We start from the raw sequence: 24485 nt of genomic DNA on the forward strand, positions 1-24485 counted from the left end.
GGACCTAAAAAGCATAGATCAGAGTACTTTCTAAATGGTGAAAAGCTCAAAACAGTGGAGATCCAAAGAGACTTAGGGGTCCATGTCCATAGATCATTAAAATGTCATGGACAGGTAAAGAAAATAATCAAAAAGACTAATGGAATGCTAGTCTTTATATCTAGAGGGCTAGAATACAAGGGGGTAGAAGTTATGCTACAGCTATACAAAACCCTGGTTAGACCGCACCTGGAATACTGTGAGCAGTTCTGGGCACCTTAGGAAGGATATATTGGCCTTGAAGGGAGTGCAGTGTAGATTTACTAGAATGATAATTGGACTCCAAGGGTTAAATTACGAGAGAGATTACACAAACTAGGGTTGTATTCCCTGGACGTTAGAAGATTAAGGGGTGATTTGATCGAAGTTTTCAAGATATTAAGGGGAACTGATAGGGTAGATGGAGAGAAACTATTTCTGCTGGTTGGGGAGTCTAGGACTAGAGGATATAGGCTAAAAATTAGAGCCAGGACTTTCAGGAGTGAAGTTAGGAAACACTTTTACACGCAAAGGGTGGTAGAAGTTTGGAACTCTCTTCCACAAACGGCAGTTGATGCTAGCTCAATTGTCAATTTTAAATCTGAGATTGATAGATTTTTGTTGACCAAATGTATTAGGGGATATGGAGCTGCGGCGGGTAGATGGAGTTAGGTCGTGGATCAGCCATGATCTCACTGAATGGTGGAACAGGCTCGAGGGGCTGAATGGCCTACTCCTGTTCCTATCTTCCTATGTTCCCATGTTCCCCCTGATTCTTTTCCCAATTACCTTAAATCTGTGTCCTTTGGTTACCGGCCCTCTCACCAGCAGAAACCTTTTCTCTTTTACGCTGTATCAAAACCCTTCATTATTTTGAAAACTTCTATTAAATCTCCCCATATGCTTCTCTGCTCCAAGGAGGACAACCCCAGCTTCTCTGGTTTCTCCACATAAACGGAGTCCCTCATCCCTGGTACCATTCTGGTAAATCTCCTCTGCTCCCTATCCAAGGCCTTGACATCCTTCCTAAAGTGTGGTGCCCAGAATTGAACACAATATTCTAAATGAGGCCTAACCAGGGAATTGTGACCCCCAATCCTACACTCAGCCTGGGATTGTCTTATCGGCCACTCTTTCAATTGGTCTTCCCTCGATATTCTTTGTTTTGATCTTTCCCTGAAGGTGTAGCCGACATAAACTGAAGCTAAACACCATGTGACAGTCTCAGTCTGGTCCAGACCGGCTCGAGTACGACTGGGACCCTTCGCCCCTCTGGTCTATGAGGAGATCTGAGTCTCTCTGTGGAGGCAGCAATGGGAGAACCAGCTGCTGCAGGAATGAGGCCTTCCTGCTGGTCTAACAGTGGAGAAGCCTGGTTCCCAGGCCCACCTACCTCTTTGATTCTCTCCGCTGCTCCGTCTCTTGCTGAAGCTGCTGTCGTTTCCTCACAGCCTCCATCTCCATCACCGCCAGTCCCCACGGTCACTTCCTGACCTTCGACCCTCAGGTGAGGGAGCCCAGGATCCTCTCCCTGGATCTCCGGTTTTCCCGATGTGTCGCGAGGCGCACGGCGTCGGATCGAGTGAACTCTCCGAAGTCTGGGGAGCAGGAATTACAGAGGGAGAACGGGATTACTTTGGGTTCACCAGCAGTGACTGTAATCGGGCGATTCCTGCTGATCCCCAGCTCTGTGGGAGATAGAACGGGGATAAGGAGCTGCACTATAGGAAGGATGTGGCGGCAATAGACAGGGAGCAGCACAGGTTCACCAGGATGCTGCCTGGTCTGAGGGAAGAGAAATACACAGAAAGACTTGGAAAATTGAGCCTTGGAAAATGGAGGGAGGACTAGAAATGAGATGGTGTCGGGCAGATATTTGTCAAAAGTCTTTTTTAAAACTTCTCATAGAGCAGTGGGAATTGAGGCCGGGACCCTGGAGTTGTATGAAGGGCAGAAAGCAGTGGGCCTTTGTGAGGGACTGAAGGGTTGAGTAGTGTGCCCAGGCTTCTGTGCTGAGGCTCACCGCTGCATTAATGACTCTGTTACACAAACCCAATGCAAACTGGTTAGGTTAGTTTTGAGGATCGTGCTAAATGTGTTGGGGTTTGATCTCCATCACACAGGGGGAACATCCCAAACACGGAGGTGGTGTCGAGACTGATCGCTGCCATCGAAGGACTGAGTTACCAGGAAATGCAGGAGGAACCAGGGCCCTGTACCCTCGCAATGAGGTGATTGAGGTGGAAACTTATTGAAGTATTTATAGAAGATTTTAGAAGGGTAATGCTGAGCACCATGTCAAAGTATGCCTGGATAGAAGAACAAGGTCATAGGTTACAACTGGGACTGTCTTGGACAATATCCAAGTATCGGCCAGTCTTTCGATTGGTCTTCCCTCGATATTCTTTGTTTTGACCTTTCCCTGAAGGTGTAGCCGGCACAAACCGAAGCTATAAACCAGGTGACAGTCTCAGTCTGGTCCAAACGGGCTCGAGTACGACTGGGACCTTTCGCCCCTCTGGTTTATGAGGAGATCTGAGTCTCTCTGTGGAGGCAGCAATGAGAGATCAGGAGGAGACAGCAATATCACATCATGAGCGAAAGATCATGCATTTATATAGCGCCTTTCACAACATCAGGACCTCACAATGTGCTTTACAGCCAATCAATTACTTTTTGAAGTGTAATCACTGTTGTAATGTATGAAAATACAGCAGCCAATTTGTACACAGCAAGATCCCACAAGCAGGAATGAGATAAATGACCAGATCACCTGTTTTTAGTGACGTTGGTTGAGGGATAAATATTGGCCAGGACATCGGGGAGAATTCCCCTGCTCTTCCTCGAATAGTGGCTGTGGGATCTTATCATCCACCTGAGAGGGAAGACCGGGCCTCAGAATGGTCTTTGGGTTGGAAAATAGAGGTGGAACCTCCCTCAGACACATTAAAGAGACAGTCAGATGAGGAGACGGGGGGACTGTTTGGGGTGAGTTTGTGGGTTGGGAGGGGTGCTGTGCTTCGGTGAAAGAGCTGCTGAACGCCTGGATGAACACCGTTTGTAGTATTTACACTGGTCCTCCGGCTTTTCCAAGGCTTTTCTACTAAAGTTACAGCGAACAAGCAGGAGAATCCTCGGAAACTTCACCCCTAAGTGTTTTGCCTGAACGGATGAGTTAAGCTGGGCTCAACAGGGGCTCCCTTAATCTTCTGCTCTGGGAGTGATTCTCATTCCTTGACTGACAGTACCCTCACTGTGAAGGTGTTGTCAGTGAGAGTCCAAGAGCTGGGAGCGGATTTGATTATCGGTTAAAACAAGTTGCTGTAAGTTTGAACTGATGTCTGGAGTCTGGTGTAGCCCTCAGCCCTGTCGCTTCACCAAGGACACTGATACTTTGGGAGGTTTGAGAGAAGGAATCAAAATGGATCAAATTAAGGAACAGCAAAGGATGTAAGTCTCCTGTGGGAATTACCCACAGACCTCCTGATAGCCGTGATTTAGTGTGGTGATGTATAAATACGGAGATCAGAGAAGCAGGTAACAAATCATCGTGGGTTATAATGGGGGATTTTCATTTTCACACAGACTGGGAGAAGCAGAACAACTCAAGTTGTAAAGGCAATGAATTTCTCGAATTTATTTGGGACAGTTTTCTGAAACAATATGCTTTAGAACTGACAGAGGATAAGCTCATACTAGATTTAGTAATGGGTAACGAACCAGAATTAGTTAACAATCTGACAGTAAGGGGGCATCTTGCAAATAGCGATCATAATATGATTGAATTTGGTATTAGGTTTGAGAGGGAGAAGGCAGTGTCACGAACCAATTAATCCATTTTAAGCAAGGCAAACTTCGAAGAAAGTTCGAAGAAATAAATTGACAGCAGTGAACTGGGCTGAGAGATTATTGGGCAAACCTACAGACAAACAGTGGGAAGTTTTCAAAGAAGTATTTGGTACAATACAAAACCAGTACATACCCCGAAAAGGTAAAAACTCCTCTCGTGTAGTTAAGTAACCCTGGTCAACAAATGAGGTAAGAGACAGTGTCAAACTAAAAGAAAAGGCTTACACAAATGCAAGAAAAAGTGGAAATCCAGCAGACTGAGAGGGAGGGAGAGAGAAAGAAAGAAAGAGAGAAAGACTTGCATTTATGTAGCACCTTTGATGACATCAGGACGTCCCAAAGCTCTTTGCAATCAATTAAATACTTTTTGCAGTGACGTTGTTGTAATGTAGCCAATTTGTGCACAACAAGGTCCCACAAACAGCATTGTTTATAAAGACTAGATCATCTATTTTCGTGAGGTTGGTTGAGGGATAAATATTGGCCAGGATTCCGGGAAGAACTCCCCTTCTCTTCTTCGAATAGTGCCATGGGAACTTTTACATCCAGCTGAGAGGACAGACAGGGTCTCAGTTTAACATCTCAGACGGCACCTCCGACAGTGCAGCACTCCCTCAGTATTGCACTGGAATGTCAGCCTCGATGTTGAGTTCACATCTCTGGACTGGGGATTAAACGCACAACTTCCTGACTCAGAGGCGAGAGTGCTACCCACTGAACCTTGCAAGGAATATCAAAGCTAACAGTTAACATTTTTATAAATATATTAAGAAAAAGAGAACAGTGAGCGGAACGTGAGCTCATAAAGACAGATACAGGCGAGACTATAATCATAGTATCATGGTAGGTACAGCACAGGAGGAGGCCATTCAGCCCATCATGCCTGTGCCGGCTCCTGCTATCCAATTAGTCCCATTCTCCTGCTCTTTCCCCATATCCCTGTAAATTTTTTCCCTTCAAGTATTTATCCAATTCCTCTTTGAAAGTTATTATTGAACCTGTTTCCACCGCCCTTTCAGGCAGTGCATTCCAGATCGTAATAACTCACTGCTAAAAAAAATGTTTCCTCATCTCGCCTCTGGCTCTTTTGCTGATCACCGTAAATCTGTGTCCTCTGGTTACCGACCCTTCTGGCACTGGAAACAGTTTCTCCGATTTACTCAGTCAAAACCTTCATGATTTTGAACACCTCTATCAAATCTCCCCTTAACCTTCTCTGCTCTAAGGAGAACAACCCCAGCTTCTCCAGTCTCTCCACATAACTGAAGTCCCTCATCCCTGGAACCATTCTAGTAAATCTCTTCTGCACCCTCTCTAAGGCCTTGACATCCTTCCTAAAGTGCGGTGCCCAGAATACTCCAGCTGAGGCCTCACCATAATGTTTGATAAGGAAATGGCAGACTTGTTAAATGAGGACTATGTACCAGTTTCCACAGTAGAGGAAGAGGATAAAATACCAGCGGAACAATGGAACCCAAAAATAAATCAAGGTAAGGAACTTATTGGATTGAACTATGATCTAATTGGATGGCTGAACAGGCTCGAGGGGCTGAATGGCCGACTGCTGCTCCTATGTAAGTCTGGTGGGAGAGAAACTTCAAGGCAGACTGGGAATTTGGTGGAACTTCTGCTCCATGGTGTTGTGGGATTGGGAGAGACTGGAGCCAAAGCAGTTACTAATGTGTCCAGTAATCCCTCAGGAAGGAGTGGGAAATATCCGTGAAAGATCGGATTGGAGGATACAGGGATGGGGGAATGACTGAGATGATCACATACTCCATGGGACACAACACGTCCTGGGTATCACTTACCCATCTTTCTCCTCTCGTTGAGCTGCTTCTTCCTGTTGGACCACCAGCCGATCCTGGGCTTCCTGCAGCTCCTGTTGGATCTGCTCCAGCCGCGTCTCCAGCTCCCGATTGGTCAGTTTGAGCTTCTCGTTCTCAGTGCTGGTCTCGTCCTGTTTACTGCGCAGAGCAACAAGCTCCGCCTCCAACTGGGAGGGAGGGACAAGCAAAGGGATCTCGTCCAATCACAAATGATAAGTCTATCATATAAATTGTATTTTAAAGAGTAACCCCCTCAGTCTTTCTCTTTCTCTCTCTCTCTTTCTCTCTCTGCGTTTCTCTCCAACAGAACCTAATCCCAGAACTGACGCTCGGCTCCAGGAATCAGAATGTCAGCTCCCCGCCCAATCTCCCAGCCCCATCCCCTAGAATCACGCTGGGAAACGAGTCAGAGTCCAGAGGGAAATCAGCACAAATAATTTCACCCAATTCCCTCAGTCGGCAAAATCCCAGAAATGAACATCTCCAGACAGCAACTGATCCTCTGGTGCAATTAACTCCTGAATACAGGAAAAGTTAAACAAGGGAAATCAGTTATAACAGATTACCCACAGAAAAGGGACTATCTCCAGACACAGCTGTATATTCGCTACTTATCGTTAAACAGAACAAAAGAAATCTCTCACAAAATCGCAGCTGATTTGGAGAAGAGATTTATTACCAGTTACTCAGTCCATCTCAAGTCACATCAAGAAGTTATTTTTAAAATTTCCCCCTTCAGGATCGGACTGAATTCTGCTTCCTGGACATTTTCCTTCAGCCCAGGTGCCCCCCGCCCCCGGTGACAGTGAATCTGTTCCGAAGATTCTGCCATTATTTCACCCACTTCCCCCCTCCCCATTCTCATCCACAGTCAGTGTGATTCAGTCCCTGGCAGTCAGTCTCCTGCCCACTGTCTGAGCCCAGTGATGGTACATGAACCCTCACTGCTCCCCCAGTGTGTACTGTCCATGTACCAGAGCTGACCCCCAGACACACACGGGCTGTGACTGAATTGCCCCCATTTCCTGCTGTGTCCATCCCTCATTACCTGGGGAACAGCTTCATCGGAACGAGACCCCTCACTGCCGGGAGAATGATCCCTCTCTCTGTAATAAAACCAAAGGATCAGACAGACAGGAAGAGACAGTCAGTGACAGTGTCAGAGAGCAGGGTTACTGGGGACATTTATTGTTAGATTTCCTCACTCACCCGCACCTCAATCCCAAATCCCAGACCATGTCCCCTGTTCCTATCGTCCATCAGGGACTCCCAGGGGCTGGGACTGAGCCCAGGGCCCTTACTGTATCAGTGTGAGGCTGGGCCTGTATACTCACACTCTCCCTGTGTACACAGTGTGTGGGGTGTGTACAGGATCACGTACTGTATCAGTGTGAGGCTGGACCTATATACTCACACTCTCCCTGTGTACACAGTGTGTGGGGTGTGTACAGGGTCACGTACTGTATCAGTGTGAGGCTGGACCTGTATACTCACACTCTCACTGTGTACACAGTGTGTGGGGTGTGTACAGGATCACGTACTGTATCAGTGTGAGGCTGGACCTGTATACTCACACTCTCCCTGTGTACACAGTGTGTGGGGTGTGTACAGGGTCACGTACTGTATCAGTGTGAGGCTGGACCTGTCTATTCACACTCCCCCTGTGTACACAGTGTTAATTGTATCATGTGATTTATATCAATTAGTGTTAACTCTATTCAGGTGGTGTGTGTCAATTGCGGACTCTCTTGTATCCTTTTTCTCTGAGAGTTTATCTCGGGTCTGGTCTGTGTGTGAGGGGAATCTCTCTGATTAAAGGCTTGGAAACAACTGAAGACCAGGCTCTAGGGTTCTGTCCTTCACCACCTGGCGAACCAATTATAACATGGTAGCAGAGGATGGTTGCCTGAAGATGGAGGTTGGAATCTACAGGGTTTTTTTGGACATAAAAACAAAACTTGAAAGCCTCGTGGCCATTGTGGAAAATGGCAGAAAGCAAGTTTAAATCATCGAGGTACAATTTTCCTCTGATGTTCTCGAAGTTTGAACCCTATGACCAGTGTAAGAATGAGGTTGATATGTGGACACAGCTTACTACTCTGCCAAAGAGAAAACAAGGCATGGCCTTGGCATTGTCGCTTCCCGAACAAAGTAAAATCAGAAGTAAGATATTTTCTGAGATGGATGTCGATCTTTTGGATAATGATGAAGGTTTTACCTTTCTAATAGAATTTCTGGATCAAATCTATAAGAGAGATGACCAGAGATGCCTCTGAGGCCTGGTCAGCATTTGATAGATTTCAGAACACGGATGGTCATTTAATGGAAGAATATATCATGGACTTTAACAAAGTGCCAAAGTTGACAAAGTTCCAATTTGGAATCCCTGGATCGTTACTAGGGTTTAAATTACTCGATTGTGCTAAGGTGTCTCATATGGACTGGCAACTGGTCCTAACTGGTGTCCAGTTTTCGGAAAAGGAGACTCTGTTGGATCAAACAGCTGCTTCCTTAAAAAAATTCCTGGGGAAACAGTCATTCCCTTCAGCCTTCATGGAACAAATGGGGTCTTCCACTGTGACACAAAGAATGGAAGATTCGATGGTCACCAGGTATCGAAATGTTCCAGATACTAAACACAGGCACCAGGCCAGGTTTCAAAATTTTCAAAAGACTGGACGCAGGCGTCAATATGACGGAAGGATTAAAGACAGCCGGATTGGTGATGAAAGCAGCTACAGCAAATCCAATTATATCAACAGAAGACAAAACTGGGATAGTAATAACAGGCGAAAGAATTCCAGGAATGCCCAAGGAAAAATCAGTGGATGTTTAAGAGGTGAATTGCCCAGAGCGAAGATGCAGGGTCTTTGAAATAACGCATGAAGAAAGTAGTTCTGAGGAAGAGGATGAAGATAATGATGAATGTGAACAGATTATACTGGGCACAAGGAGTTTTAATCCTGTGATGAATGTATTAGTTGGAGATTCATTTAATTGTGTGGTGTTAGAGCATGTACTTCAACTGTATGGGGAGTAGAGTAGTTAAAATGTTGTCTGGAGGATCGAAGCAAGGTTAAGGAATATAAAATTTCTACATGTTTTAGGTTTGGAGATGACAACACCTTGATGTCACTCAAGAGAGCAGCAATTCCATGTAAGATAGCTGGACTAAGCCATTTTATAGGTACAGATGTAGTCTCTCGTGAGATACCTATGCTTTTGGGTAAAACTTCCATGAAAAAGGCAAAAATGAAACTTGACATGGAACATGATGAGGCAATCATTTTTGGGAAATCGGTTAATTTGCAGTTTACCCAGTTGGCATTATTGTATCCCCTTAATAAAACCTGATGTTTCTCATCAGAGTGTTAGGCAAGTATTAATGGCATCAGGCGATAAGGATAAGAGAGAAAAAAAACAAATTGTATTAAAGTTACATCGACAATTTGCCCACCCTACTTGTCAATGTTTAAAGGTCCTGCTAAAAGATGCAGGTGTAGTTGATGAGGAATAATTGAGGCTAATAGAAGAGGTTAGTGAGAACTGTGAAATCTGTACGAAGTATAGACGGACGCCCCCAAGTCCTATTGTAAGTGTTCCGTTATCACGTGACTTTAACGAGGTAGTTGCCATGGATCTAAAGGTGTGGGACAAAGACAGAAATGTTTTCATCTTACATTTTATTGACCTGACTACGAGATTTAGTATTTCTACACTAATATATAGTAAGGAGAAGAAGGTTATTCTAGATAAAATTATAGAAAAATGGATAGGGACTGATCTTGGGACACCAGCAAAGCTTTTGACCAATAACGGTGGTGAATTCGCTAACACAGAGTTAAGAGATATGTGTGAGAATATGAATATAATTGTCATGAATACAGCAGCTGAGAGCACTTTTAGCAATGGTCTTTGTGAAAGGAATCATGCTGTGATTGGTAGGATGGTGCATAAAATTTTGGCTGATCGAACAGGGTGTAAATTGTCAACTGCCCTAGCATGGGAAGTTCATGCAAAGCATTCTCTTCAGACAGTTGGAGGATATTGTCCTTACCAATTAGTCTATCGGCACAATCCCAAATTACCTTTTGCTCTTTGTAATAATCCTCCTGCTCTAGAAGGTTCAGCAATTAATGCCATTTTATCTGAGCATTCAAATGCTATGCATGCAGGGAGACAGGCTTTTATCAAGGCTGAGATATCAGAGAAAATTCATAGAGCACTAAGGCATCGCATTAGACCATCTGAGACAGAGTTCAATTCAGGAGATTTGATATACTATTAAAGAGAGGGTCATAGGGAATGGAAAGACCCTAGTAGGGTAATAGGTCGTGATGGTAAGACAGTAATTGTCCAACATGTTAAGGTTCATCCCTCACGATTAATTACAAAATCTCGGACTCTGAGCAGTTGATAGAAGTAAACAAAGCACCTTGTGCTTCAGATGTTCATGGTTTTTTGATAATGTCCCTGAGGATCAGACTGAGTAGATCAAGGGCTGGACAGTGGTAATGTCAGTGATCAAGAAACACTTGACAGAGCTATCACATCCACAGAACAATTACCCAAAGTGGGTACACGGGTGACATATGTTCTAGAAGGGACCAACGATTGGAGGGATGCAACAATTTTGGGACGTGCAGGCAAAGCTACTGGTAGGTTTAAATACTGGTTGAATGTTCAGGATGATGGCCAAGGACTGGCAGAATGGGGTAAAAGAGTGGAGAGTACGAAAGCAGAGTACAAGTAGTGAGAGGGAGTCCGGAAGAGAATCTCACGTCAGAAAACAATCACGAATTAGAGATGAAAGAGGGAGATCTCACAGTAGTAGTCCCGACAGACATAGAAGTGGAAGTAGAGGACGTAGCTTGACTGGGTCAGGCAATGAATCAAAGACCACAGAACGGTCACATAACAGAACTAGGAGCAGAAGTCCTCATGATCATTAAGTTTTGGTGGCTGCCAATAAATTTGAGGATAAACGTTTAAGAGAGGCACAACAAAGGAAGTCAAATAGTTGGAAAGAATTTGGAGTTTATTCTGAGGTAACAGGTAAGGGTTAACCAGCTTTGTCGCAGAGATGGGTTTGAAAAAACTGAAAAAGTCCTTGCAGATGGGACTTACAAAGATAAAGTGAGATTGGTAGCTAGGGGTTTTGAAGAGAAACTGGGTGATACAGATGTTCGAGTGGATTCTCCCACTGCTGGAAATGTAACATTAAAAAACATTTTGGTTCTTTTGGCAACATATTCATGGGAGTGTAGGACAATTGATATAAAAGCTGCATTTCTGCAGGGCGATACTTTTCAGAGAGAAGTGTTTCTGAAACCACCTAAAGAGGCAGCAGATGTGGAAGGAAAACTATGGAAACTAAACAAATGCATCTATGGCCTGAATGATGCTTCCAGGGTAAGGTATTTTTTGGTGAGATCTGTTTTGCTGAAAATAGGTTGTGTCCAACTACAATCAGATCTCACAATGTTTTATTGGTGTCATAACGGAAACCTTTCAGGCATCTTCATGATGCATGTTGATGATTTCTTATGGGGTTCTTCTGCGGAATTTGAGAAATTCGACATTAATAAGATTAGAGTAGAATTTAAAATTTGGAGTCAGGCCTGTGGGGATTTTAAATATATTAGTTGAGATATCAACCAGAGTGGAATAAAAACAGAAAATGCTGGAGAAGCTCAGCAAGTGAGGCAGCATCTGTGGAGAAAGAAACAGAGTTAATGTTTCAGGTTGAAGACCTTTCGTCAGAACTGGAAGATGTTAAGAGTTAAAGTTTATCAGCAAGTACAGAGCGAGGGAAAGTGGGGGGAGGGGAGGAAAGAACAAAAGGGAAGGTCTGTGATAGGGAGAGGGTACGAGTGATTAAATGATAAAAGGGATGATGGTGCAAGGCAGGAAGGTGGTAACGGGACAGGTTAAGAAACAAAAGATTGACCAGGAGTAGCTGTAAATGGCAGCAGCAGAACCATTACCAGCACTAGCTAACCGAAAAAATGGGAGCAGTGGTTCTGATCTGAAGTTATTGAAATCAGTGTTGAGTCCGGAAGGTTGTAAAGTGCCTAATCGAAAGATGAGGTGCTGTTCCTCGAGCTCATGTTGAGCTTCATTGGAACAGTGTAAGAGGCCGAGGACAGAGAGGTCAGAGTGGGAGTGGGACGGGGAATTAAAATGGCGAGTGACCGGCAGGCTTGTGGACAGAGTGGACGTGTTGAGCAAAGCCATCACCCAATCTGCAGAGTGGGCCTGGTGTAACTTTAAATCCTGTTTAGAGAGTGTTACTCCCGTCCCGATGAATCGGACTCAGTCATCACACAAAGGTGAGGTTATATCGAAAGAGACAGAGCAATTACAAAGTCTGATTGGTCAGTTAAACTGGTTGTGCACTTAGACTGGACCAGATGCTAGTTTTGATGTGTTGGGGTTAAATACTTCAATGAAACACCCGAGAGTAGGGAATGTTTTAAGGGCAAATAAAACATTACGAAAATTAAATATGGATAAATGTGTACATAAATTCTCATCCTTGGGTGACCTGAAGGAAATGAAGCTAATTATCTTTAGTGATGCTTCACATGCTAATCGTGTTTCTTGTGGGGGAGAATGGGAAATGTTGTCCTTTATCTTGGGAAGCGAAGAAAATAAAAAGGGTTGTTAAAAATACTTTGGCTGCTGAAACACTGGCTCTTGTAGGCACAGTGGATATGGGATTCTATTTGGCAAATATGGAGTGACATCCTGTCCAATGGGTGTACTGAAGATAGTATACCCATTGAACGTTATATAGACAATCGTTCATTGTGGGATAATGCACACTCTACGAAAAATGTGAGTGAGAAATGATTACTATTGACCTCGCTGGCTTGAAAGAAATGCTGGAGGGAAAGGAAATCTCTAAAATTAAATGGGTGGTTTCAAGACATCAACTGTCAGATTGTTTTACTAAAAGAAATAAATGGATGAGGAATTATTAAGGGTCCTGGAGAAGGGTCAACTCAATGTAATGCTGTGAATAGTATAAGTTCTACAGAGTAGGGAAGTTTCTGTTCTTTGAAATTTTTGTTTGTAATATATATATATATATATATATATATAGTTTAATTTTTATATTTAAAGAGAAGGGAATCTGTTAATTGTATCATGTGATTTATAACAATGAGTGTTAACTGTATTCAGGAGGTGTGTATCAATTGGGGACTCTCTTGTATCCTTTTTATAGGAGAGCTTATCTAGGATGTGGTGTGTGTGTGAGGGGAATCTCTGTGAATAAAGGCTTGGAAGTAACTGAAGACCAGGCTCTAGTATTCCATCCTTCACCACCTGGCTATCCAATTTATAACAAAATGTGTGGGGTGTGTACAGGGTCACGTACTGTATCAGTGTGAGGCTGGGCCTGTATACTCACACTCTCCCTGTGTACACAGTGTGTGGGGTGTGTACAGGGTCACTTACTGTATCAGTGTGAGACTGGGCCCTGTATACTCACACTCTCCCTGTGTACGCAGTGTGTGGGGTGTGTACAGGGTCACTTACTGTATCAGTGTGAGACTGGGCCCTGTATACTCACACTCTCCCTGTGTACACAGTGTGTGGGGTGTGTACAGGGTCACTTACTGTATCAGTGTGAGGCTGGGCCTGTATATTCACACTCTCCCTGTGTACACAGCGTGTGGGGTGTGTACAGGGTCACTTACCCATCTTTCTCCTCTCGTTGAGCTGCTTCTTCCTGTTGGACCACCAGCCGATCCTGGGCCTCCTGCAGCTCCTGTTGGATCTGCTCCAGCCGCGTCTCCAGCTCCCGATTGGTCAGTTTGAGCTTCTCGTTCTCAGTGCTGGTCTCGTCCTGTTTACTGCGCAGAGCAACAAGCTCCGCCTCCAACTGGGAGGGAGGGACAAGCAAAGGGATCTCGTCCAATCACTAATGAAGAGGCAATTATCATATAACATGTATTTAAACCATTTCCCTCTCCCTCTCTCATTCTCAGTCTTTCCCAATCTCTCGGTCTTTCTCTTTTTCTCAGTTTTTTCTCTATCCCTCTCTCACCCTCCCCCAGTCTCTCTTTCTTTCTTTCTATCTCTCCCCTCTTGCTCTCTCACTCTCTCTCTGCTTTATCTCTCTGTCTCTCTCTCTCAATCTCTGTCTCTCTCTCTCTCAATCTCTCTCTCTCTCTCTCTCTCTCAATCTCTGTCTCTCTCTCTCTCAATCTCTGTCTCTCTCTCTCTCTCAATCTCTGTCTCTCTCTCTCTCTCTCTCAATCTCTGTCTCTCTCTCTCTCTCTCAATCTCTGTCTCTCTCTCTCTCTCAATCTCTGTCTCTCTCTCTCTCTCAATCTCTGTCTCTCTCTCTCTCTCTCTCAATCTCTGTCTCTCTCTATCTCTCTCAATCTCTGTCTCTCTCACAATCTCTGTCTCTCTCTCTGTCTCTCTCACAATCTCTGTCTCTCTCACAATCTCTGTCTCTCTCTCTCTCTCTCAATCTCTGTCTCTCTCTCTCTCTCTCGCAATCCCGATCTCTCCCTCCCTATCTCTCTCTCTCTCTCTATCTCTATCAGTCTTCCTCTATGCCTCTTAACGCCCCCATCAGATTCTAATCCCATAAGCGGTGAATCGCTGCTGATCCATTAGGTTAAATCTCCGCCCAATTTCCAAGCCCCACCCCCTAGATCACGCTGGGAAAATACTGAGACTCTTGGACAATATCCAAGTATCGGCCATTCTTCCGATTGGTCTTCCCTCGATATTCTTTGTTTTGACCTTTCCCTGAAGGTGTAGCCGACATAAACTGAAGCTAAACACCATGTGACAGTCTCAGTCTGGTCCAGACCGGCTCAAGTACGACCGGGACCCTTCGCCCCTCTGATCTATGAGGAGATCTGAGTCTCTCCGTGGAGGCAGCAATGGGAGAACCAGTTGCTGCAGGAATGAGGCCTTCCTGCTGGTCTAACAGTGGAGAAGCCTGGTTCCCAGGCCCACCTACCTCTTTGATTCTCTCCGCTGCTCCGTCTCTTGCTGAAGCTGCTGTCGTTTCCTCACAGCCTCCATCTCCATCACCGCCAGTCCCCACGGTCACTTCCTGACCTTCGACCCTCAGGTGAGGGAGCCCAGGATCCTCTCCCTGGATCTCCGGTTTTCCCGATGTGTCGCGAGGCGCACGGCGTCGGATCGAGTGAACTCTCCGAAGTCTGGGGAGCAGGAATTACAGAGGGAGAACGGGATTACTTTGGGTTCACCAGCAGTGACTGTAATCGGGCGATTGCTGCTGATCCCCAGCTCTGTGGGAGATAGAACGGGGATAAGGAGCTGCACTATAGGAAGGATGTGGCGGCAATAGACAGGGAGCAGCACAGGTTCACCAGGATGCTGCCTGGTCTGAGGGAAGAGAAATACACGGAAAGACTTGGAAAATTGAGCCTCTTTTCATTGGGACAAAGGAGATTACACGGTGAATTGATGGAGGTGTTTGAAATGGTGAAGGGATGGGACAGAGTAGATCGAAACAGACTGTTTCCAATGGTGAGCCAGGAAATGGAGATAAAGGGATGTGGGAAGGGACGGGCACATGGGATTAGGACACTGCTCGCGTGAAGCACAAATGCCAACATGGTCTCGTTGGGCCGAACGGCCTGTTTTCTGTGTCATAATTTCTGTGTAATTCTAGGTGAGGGATGATTTAAATACAAGCGGACCAGTGACACAGATGGGCCAAGCGATGGCAGACAGAGTTTAATGTAAAACAACACCGGGGCAGGGAACAGGAATTGTACTGAGTGAGAACTGGTGGTTCAGCAAAGGGAGGGAGGACTAGAAATTGGATGACGTCAGGCACAGAGACTGGGGAAAGCAGACATGCTCAAATCATAAAGGCAATGAATTTCCAGAGTGTGTTTGGGGCAGTTTTCTAGAACAACATGTTTTGGAACCAACAAGGGAACAGATGACACTGGATTTGGTGATGGGTAATGAACCAGGATTAGTTAACGATCTGACGGTAAGGGGGCCTGTTGCAAATAGTGATCATAATTTGATTGAATTTGATATCAGGTTTGAGGGGGAGAAGGGAGAGTAACAAACCAAGGTTTTAAACTTCAAAAGGATGAGAAATAAATTGACCGCTGCAAACTGGACTGAGATATTATTGGTTAAACCTACAGACAAACAGTGGGAAGTATTGAAAGAAGTATTTGGTGCAACACAAACCCAGTCCATACCCCTAACCCTAACCCTAACCCGAACCCTAACACTAACCCGAACCCGAACCCTAATACAAACCCAGTCCATACCCCTAACCCTAACCCTAACCCGAACCCTAACACTAACCCGAACCCGAACCCTAACACAAACCCAGTCCATACCCCTAACACTAACCCTAACCCGAACGCGAACCCGAACCCTAACCCTAATCCTTAAGTAACCCTGGTCAACAAATGAGGTAAGAGACAGTATCAAACTAAAAGAAAAGGCTACACAATGCAAGGAAAAGTAGAAATCCAGCCGACCAGGTGAGCTATAAAAAGCAAAAAAGGGATAGAAAGAAAGTAATAAGAAGTGAAAAAAGGGAAATGAAAAAGAAACAGAACAAATATCAAAACTAATAGTAAATTTCTCCATAAATACATTGAGAAAGAAAGTGATGTGGAGAAATGTGGGCCCATTACAGGCAGATACAGGCGAGATTATAATGGTGGAATGTGGGCCAATTACAGGCAGATACAGGCGAGATTACAACGGTGGAATGTGGGTCCATTACAGGCAGATACAGGCGAGATTACAACGGTGGAATGTGGGTCCATTACAGGCAGATACAGGCGAGATTACAACGGTGGAATGTGGGTCCATTACAGGCAGATACAGGCGAGATTACAACGGTGGAATGTGGTCCCATTACAGGCAGATACAGGCGAGATTACAACGGTGGAATGTGGGCCCATTACAGGCAGATACAGGTGAGATTATAATGGTGGAATGTGGGTCCATTACAGGCAGATACAGGCGAGATTATAATGGTGGAATGTGGGTCCATTACAGGCAGATACAGGCGAGATTATAATGGTGGAATGTGGGTCCATTACAGGCAGATACAGGCGAGATTACAACGGTGGAATGTGGGTCCATTACAGGCAGATACAGGTGATATTACAACGGTGGAATGTGGGTCCATTACAGGCAGATACAGGCGAGATTACAACGGTGGAATGTGGGTCCATTACAGGCAGATACAGGCGAGATTACAACGGTGGAATGTGGGCCCATTACAGGCAGATACAGGTGAGATTACAACGGTGGAATGTGGGCCCATTACAGGCAGATACAGGTGAGATTATAATGGTGGAATGTGGGTCCATTACAGGCAGATACAGGCGAGATTATAATGGTGGAATGTGGGTCCATTACAGGCAGATACAGGCGAGATTATAATGGTGGAATGTGGGTCCATTACAGGCAGATACAGGCGAGATTACAACGGTGGAATGTGGGCCCATTACAGGCAGATACAGGCGAGATTACAACGGTGGAATGTGGGCCCATTACAGGCAGATACAGGTGAGATTATAATGGTGGAATGTGGGTCCATTACAGGCAGATACAGGCGAGATTATAATGGTGGAATGTGGGTCCATTACAGGCAGATACAGGCGAGATTATAATGGTGGAATGTGGGTCCATTACAGGCAGATACAGGCGAGATTACAACGGTGGAATGTGGGCCCATTACAGGCAGATACAGGCGAGATTACAACGGTGGAATGTGGGCCCATTACAGGCAGATACAGGTGAGATTATAATGGTGGAATGTGGGCCCATTACAGGCAGATACAGGTGAGATTATAATGGTGGAATGTGGGTCCATTACAGGCAGATACAGGCGAGATTACAACGGTGGAATGTGGGTCCATTACAGGCAGATACAGGCGAGATTATAATTGTGGAATGTGGGTCCATTACAGGCAGATACAGGCGAGATTACAACGGTGGAATGTGGGTCCATTACAGGCAGATACAGGCGAGATTACAACGGTGGAATGTGGGTCCATTACAGGCAGATACAGGCGAGATTACAACGGTGGAATGTGGGCCCATTACAGGCAGATACAGGTGAGATTACAACGGTGGAATGTGGGCCCATTACAGGCAGATACAGGTGAGATTATAATGGTGGAATCTGGGTCCATTACAGGCAGATACAGGTGAGATTATAATGGTGGAATGTGGGTCCATTACAGGCAGATACAGGCGAGATTATAATGGTGGAATGTGGGTCCATTACAGGCAGATACAGGCGAGATTACAACGGTGGAATGTGGGTCCATTACAGGCAGATACAGGTGAGATTACAACGGTGGAATGTGGGTCCATTACAGGCAGATACAGGCGAGATTACAACGGTGGAATGTGTGCCCATTACAGCCAGATACAGGTGAGATTACAACGGTGGAATGTGGGCCCATTACAGGCAGATACAGGTGAGATTATAATGGTGGAATGTGGGTCCATTACAGGCAGATACAGGCGAGATTATAATGGTGGAATGTGGGTCCATTACAGGCAGATACAGGCGAGATTATAATGGTGGAATGTGGGTCCATTACAGGCAGATAAAGGCGAGATTACAACAGTGGAATGTGGGTCCATTACAGGCAGATACAGGTGAGATTATAATGGTGGAATGTGGGTCCATTACAGGCAGATACAGGCGAGATTATAATGGTGGAATGTGGGTCCATTACAGGCAGATACAGGCGAGATTATAATGGTGGAATGTGGGTCCATTACAGGCAGATAAAGGCGAGATTACAACAGTGGAATGTGGGCCCATTACAGGCAGATACAGGCGAGATTACAACGCTGGAATGTGGGCCCATTACAGGCAGATACAGGTGAGATTATAATGGTGGAATGTGGGTCCATTACAGGCAGATACAGGCGAGATTATAATGGTGGAATGTGGGTCCATTACAGGCAGATACAGGCGAGATTATAATGGTGGAATGTGGGTCCATTACAGGCAGATACAGGCGAGATTACAAAGGTGGAATGTGGGCCCATTACAGGCAGATACAGGCGAGATTATAATGGTGGAATGTGGGTCCATTACAGGCAGATACAGGCGAGATTATAATGGAGAAATGTGGGTCCATTACAGGCAGATACAGGCGAGATTACAACGGTGGAATGTGGGCCCATTACAGGCAGATACAGGCGAGATTACAACGGTGGAATGTGGGCCCATTACAGGCAGATACAGGTGAGAATATAATGGTGGAATGTGGGTCCATTACAGGCAGATACAGGCGAGATTATAATGGTGGAATGTGGGTCCATTACAGGCAGATACAGGCGAGATTATAATGGTGGAATGTGGGTCCATTACAGGCAGATACAGGCGAGATTACAACGATGGAATGTGGGCGCATTACAGGCAGATACAGGCGAGATTATAATGGTGGAATGTGGGTCCATTACAGGCAGATACAGGCGAGATTATAACGGTGGAATGTGGGTCCATTACAGGCAGATACAGGCGAGGTTATAATGGTGGAATGTGGGTCCATTACAGGCAGATACAGGCGAGGTTATAATGGTGGAATGTGGGTCCATTACAGGCAGATACAGGCGAGATTACAACGGTGGAATGTGGGTCCATTACAGGCAGATACAGGCGTGGTTATAATGGTGGAATGTGGGTCCATTACAGGCAGATACAGGCGAGGTTATAATGGTGGAATGTGGGTCCATTACAGGCAGATACAGGCGAGATTACAACGGTGGAATGTGGGTCCATTACAGGCAGATACAGGCGAGGTTATAATGGTGGAATGTGGGTCCATTACAGGCAGATACAGGCGAGGTTATAATGGTGGAATGTGGGTCCATTACAGGCAGATACAGGCGAGATTACAACGGTGGAATGTGGGTCCATTACAGGCAGATACAGGCGAGGTTATAATGGTGGAATGTGGGTCCATTACAGGCAGATACAGGCGAGGTTATAATGGTGGAATGTGGGTCCATTACAGGCAGATACAGGCGAGATTACAACGGTGGAATGTGGGTCCATTACAGGCAGATACAGACGAGGTTATAATGGTGGAATGTGGGTCCATTACAGGCAGATACAGGCGAGGTTATAATGGTGGAATGTGGGTCCATTACAGGCAGATACAGGCGAGATTACAACGGTGGAATGTGGGTCCATTACAGGCAGATACAGGCGAGATTATAATGGTGGAATGTGGGTCCATTACAGGCAGATACAGGCGAGGTTATAATGGTGGAATGTGGGTCCATTACAGGCAGATACAGGCGAGGTTATAATGGTGGAATGTGGGTCCATTACAGGCAGATACAGGCGAGATTACAACGGTGGAATGTGGGTCCATTACAGGCAGATACAGGCGTGGTTATAATGGTGGAATGTGGGTCCATTACAGGCAGATACAGGCGAGGTTATAATGGTGGAATGTGGGTCCATTACAGGCAGATACAGGCGAGATTACAACGGTGGAATGTGGGTCCATTACAGGCAGATACAGGCGAGGTTATAATGGTGGAATGTGGGTCCATTACAGGCAGATACAGGCGAGGTTATAATGGTGGAATGTGGGTCCATTACAGGCAGATACAGGCGAGATTACAACGGTGGAATGTGGGTCCATTACAGGCAGATACAGGCGAGGTTATAATGGTGGAATGTGGGTCCATTACAGGCAGATACAGGCGAGGTTATAATGGTGGAATGTGGGTCCATTACAGGCAGATACAGGCGAGATTACAACGGTGGAATGTGGGTCCATTACAGGCAGATACAGACGAGTTTATAATGGTGGAATGTGGGTCCATTACAGGCAGATACAGGCGAGGTTATAATGGTGGAATGTGGGTCCATTACAGGCAGATACAGGCGAGATTACAACGGTGGAATGTGGGTCCATTACAGGCAGATACAGGCGAGATTACAACGGTGGAATGTGGGCCCATTACAGGCAGATACAGGCGAGATTACAACGGTGGAATGTGGGCCCATTACAGGCAGATACAGGCGAGATTACAACGGTGGAATGTGGGTCCATTACAGGCAGATACAGGCGAGATTACAACGGTGGAATGTGGGTCCATTACAGGCAGATACAGGCGAGATTACAACGGTGGAATGTGGGTCCATTACAGGCAGATACAGGCGAGATTACAACGGTGGAATGTGGGTCCATTACAGGCAGATACAGGCGAGATTACAACGGTGGAATGTGGGTCCATTACAGGCAGATACAGGCGAGGTTATAATGGTGGAATGTGGGTCCATTACAGGCAGATACAGGCGAGGTTATAATGGTGGAATGTGGGTCCATTACAGGCAGATACAGGCGAGATTACAACGGTGGAATGTGGGTCCATTACAGGCAGATACAGGCGAGGTTATAATGGTGGAATGTGGGCCCATTACAGGCAGATACAGGCGAGATTATAATGGATGATAAGGAAATGGCAGACTTGTTAAATGACGACTTTGACACGGCGAAGGAGGAGGATAAAATACCAGCGAAAGAATAGAACCCAAAAATGGGCCCACATTCCACCACATCACTTTCTTTCTCAATGTATTTATGGAGAAATTTACTATTAATTTTGATATTTGTTCTGTTTCTTTTTCATTTCCCTTTTTTCACTTCTTATTACTTTCTTTCTATCCCTTTTTTGCTTTTTGCTGAGTGATTAACCAATTGGATGAAACCATAATCTGCCTGAATGGCGGAACAGGCTCGAGGGGCTGAATGGCCTGTTCCTGTTTCTATGTAAGAGTGGTGGGAAGGAATTCATGACTTCAAACTTCAAATCAGAGCGGGAATTGGCCAGAATTTCTGCTTGACAGTGTGTGCGATTGCGAGAAGCTGGAGGAAAAAAAATTGGATGGGGGCCGTTTTTGGGCGCGGGTAACGTGATGAGCTATTACCCCGCACCCAATGGCCCCTGCGCAGGCAGGTAGCAAGTTTCGACCCACCCAAGGACTTGCCTGCAATCAGCGTTCCATTCCAGGCCTTGCACGTGGAATCAATGCAATTTGCACTATCCACCAGCAGGGGGAGCTCAATCTCTTAAAGGGAGGATGTTTCTTAGAAATCTCTTAAAGGTAGCTGGTACCTGTTATTTGATGAAAATAACAGTCGACCGGCTGCACGGAGTCTGAACGGAGATCAGACATCGCACACGTAAAAGAGAGATGCAGCTCCCATCCCTATGTTCACACACTGATGAGTTATGTTAAAACATTGAATAAAGGTTGCGCACTACTAAATCCCACATCCTCCAATCTGCACACGAGACCTCACCAATCTGCCGATCTGAGTTGGTACCAGGTCTGCGAGAGTGCAAGCACCAAGGTTCTCTGCTGATGCACTAGAGACCTTGGGTGCAAGAGGTGGACAGAAGGAGGGACATCCTATATCCGCAGGGTGGAGGGGGTGGGGGGGAGCAAGAGGCCCTCCAGACATATACTCAAAAGGCAGTGGGGGGCGAAGTCAATGCCAGGCGCACAGCATCATGAACATGGATGCAGTGCAGGAAGAAGTTCAATGCTCTGACATGAGTGGTCAAGGTGAGTGAGGTCAACTGTCAAGTGGTGTCTCCGACCAACTGCACCATGCACTACACCCCCCATCACCCACATACCAACAAACTCTTTCCATCAGTACTCAACTCTTCCAATCAGATGCTTCCTCTCACCCTGACACATGACCACTATTTCAAGCCGCGCACCCACAACTCACAGGTCATACACACTGGCAGCTATTCAACTATGACAGGCACATCACCCAGACACACGTTCTGCTTTCTTGCAGGAGAAGTTGGCACATATCAGGAGGCAGCAAGTGGCAGTGGCATTTAGCCCCTCGAGCCTGTTCCGCCATTCAATGAGATCATGGTGGACCTGTGACCTAACTCCATATACCCATCTTAGCCCCATATCCCTTAATACCCTTGGTTCACAGAAATCGATCAATCTCAGATTTAACATTCACAAGCGAGCGAGAATCAACTGCCGTCCGCAGAAGAGCGTTCCAAACGTCTCCCATGCTTTGCGTGTAGAAGCATTTTCCAACTTCACCCCTGTACGTCCTGGCTCTAAATGTTAGGCCATGTCCCCGCATCCTAGTATTCAAGTGTAGGAGACCTCCAAAAATAGTTACAAATTTCTCGGCAGCCAGAAGCAATAATCCAGCCGCTAACCTGTAAATCCTGCATGGTCCCTTTAAATAGCATCAGTGGGGGGTCCTCCAGGGACTCAGACACATTCAGATGGTCGGGGTTAAGACTGTGGGTTGAGTTGAGCGTTTGACACCATTTTGGGACTTTTCACTTTAAATCAGCGTTGCACTCTGATTGTATCCATTTTCTCCCTCCTTCACATGATTCCAGCGTTCGTTATCTGCGCCAGCGCGAACTCCTATACCAAGATGGCGTCTGGCGCACGTCACGCAGGAAACATGAGTTCGCATCGAAGACGCCACCTTGGATGGCGGAAAGCACCGAAACAATGGGAGCGACACGGCCAATTTTGCGCCCTGAGGGCCAAAAAAGTTTTTTAAGTGTCCAGAAATCCCTCAGGAAGGAGTGGGAAATGTCCGTGAGAGATTAGATTGGAGGATACAGGGATGGGGGAATGACTGAGATGATCAAATACTCCATGGGACACAACACGTCCTGGGTATCACTTACCCATCATTCTCCTCTCGTTGAGCTGCTTCTTCCTGTTGGACCACCAGCCGATCCTGGGCCTCCTGCAGCTCCTGTTGGATCTGCTCCAGCCGCGTCTCCAGCTCCTGATTGGTCAGTTTGAGTGTCTCGTTCTCAGTGCTGGTCTCGTCCTGTTTACTGCGCAGAGCAACAAGCTCCGCCTCCAACTGGGAGGGAGGGACAAGCAAAGGGATCTCGTCCAATCACAAATGATAAGTCAATCATCATATAAAATATATTTAAAACATTTCCCTCTCTCTCACTCTTTCCCCATCTCTCTCACTCTTTCTGACTTCAAATTTCCCCCTTCAGGATAGGACAGAATTTTGCTTCCTGGACATTTTCCTTCAGCCCAGGTGCCCCCCCCGCCGGTGACAGTGAATCTGTTCCGAAGATTCTGCCATTAATTCACCCACTCCCCCCTCCCCATTCTCATCCACAGTCAGTGTGATTCAGTCCCTGGCAATCAGTCTCCTGCCCACTGTCTGAGCCCAGTGATGGTACATGAACCCTCACTGCTCCCCCAGTGTGTACTGTCCATGTACCAGAGCTGACCCCCAGACACACACAGGCTGTGACTGAATTCCCCCCATTTCCTGCTGTGTCCATCCCTCATTACCTGGGGAACAGCTTCATCGGAACGAGACCCCTCACTGCCGGGAGAATGATCCCTCTCTCTGTAATAAAACCAAAGGATCAGACAGACAGGAAGAGACAGTCAGTGACAGTGTCAGAGAGCAGGGTTACTGGGGACATTTATTGTTAGATTTCCACACTCACCCGCACCTCAATCCCAAATCCCAGACCATGTCCCCTGTTCCTATCGTCCATCAGGGACTCCCAGGGGCTGGGACTGAGCCCAGGGCCCTTACTGTATCAATGTGAGGCTGGGCCTGTATATTCACACTCTCCCTGTGTACACAGTGTGTGGGGTGTGTACAGGGTCACTTACTGTATCAGTGTGAGGCTGGGCCTGTATATTCACACTCTCCATGTGTACACAGTGTGTGGGGTGTGTACAGGGTCACTTACTGTATCAGTGTGAGGCTG

The 24485-nt window shown here is 46.1% G+C and overlaps 1 protein-coding gene across 1 annotated transcript in view; it reads right to left on the reverse strand.

Annotated features, from left to right (window-relative positions):
* The window catches only part of LOC137344348 (uncharacterized), a 187140-nt gene that overhangs the window by 80052 nt on the left and 82603 nt on the right, over positions 1–24485 (reverse strand). The window contains exons 31-37 of the mRNA XM_068007225.1: positions 24055–24112; positions 23418–23602; positions 14686–14890; positions 13403–13587; positions 6745–6802; positions 5679–5863; positions 1412–1616 (exon numbers count right to left, since the gene is read on the reverse strand). Of these exons, the coding sequence (XP_067863326.1) occupies positions 1412–1616; positions 5679–5863; positions 6745–6802; positions 13403–13587; positions 14686–14890; positions 23418–23602; positions 24055–24112 (1081 nt within the window). The remainder of the gene's footprint in view (positions 1–1411; positions 1617–5678; positions 5864–6744; positions 6803–13402; positions 13588–14685; positions 14891–23417; positions 23603–24054; positions 24113–24485) is intronic.

This window comes from Heptranchias perlo, chromosome 27 (genome assembly GCF_035084215.1).
Source record: "Heptranchias perlo isolate sHepPer1 chromosome 27, sHepPer1.hap1, whole genome shotgun sequence".
NCBI lineage: Eukaryota > Metazoa > Chordata > Chondrichthyes > Hexanchiformes > Hexanchidae > Heptranchias > Heptranchias perlo.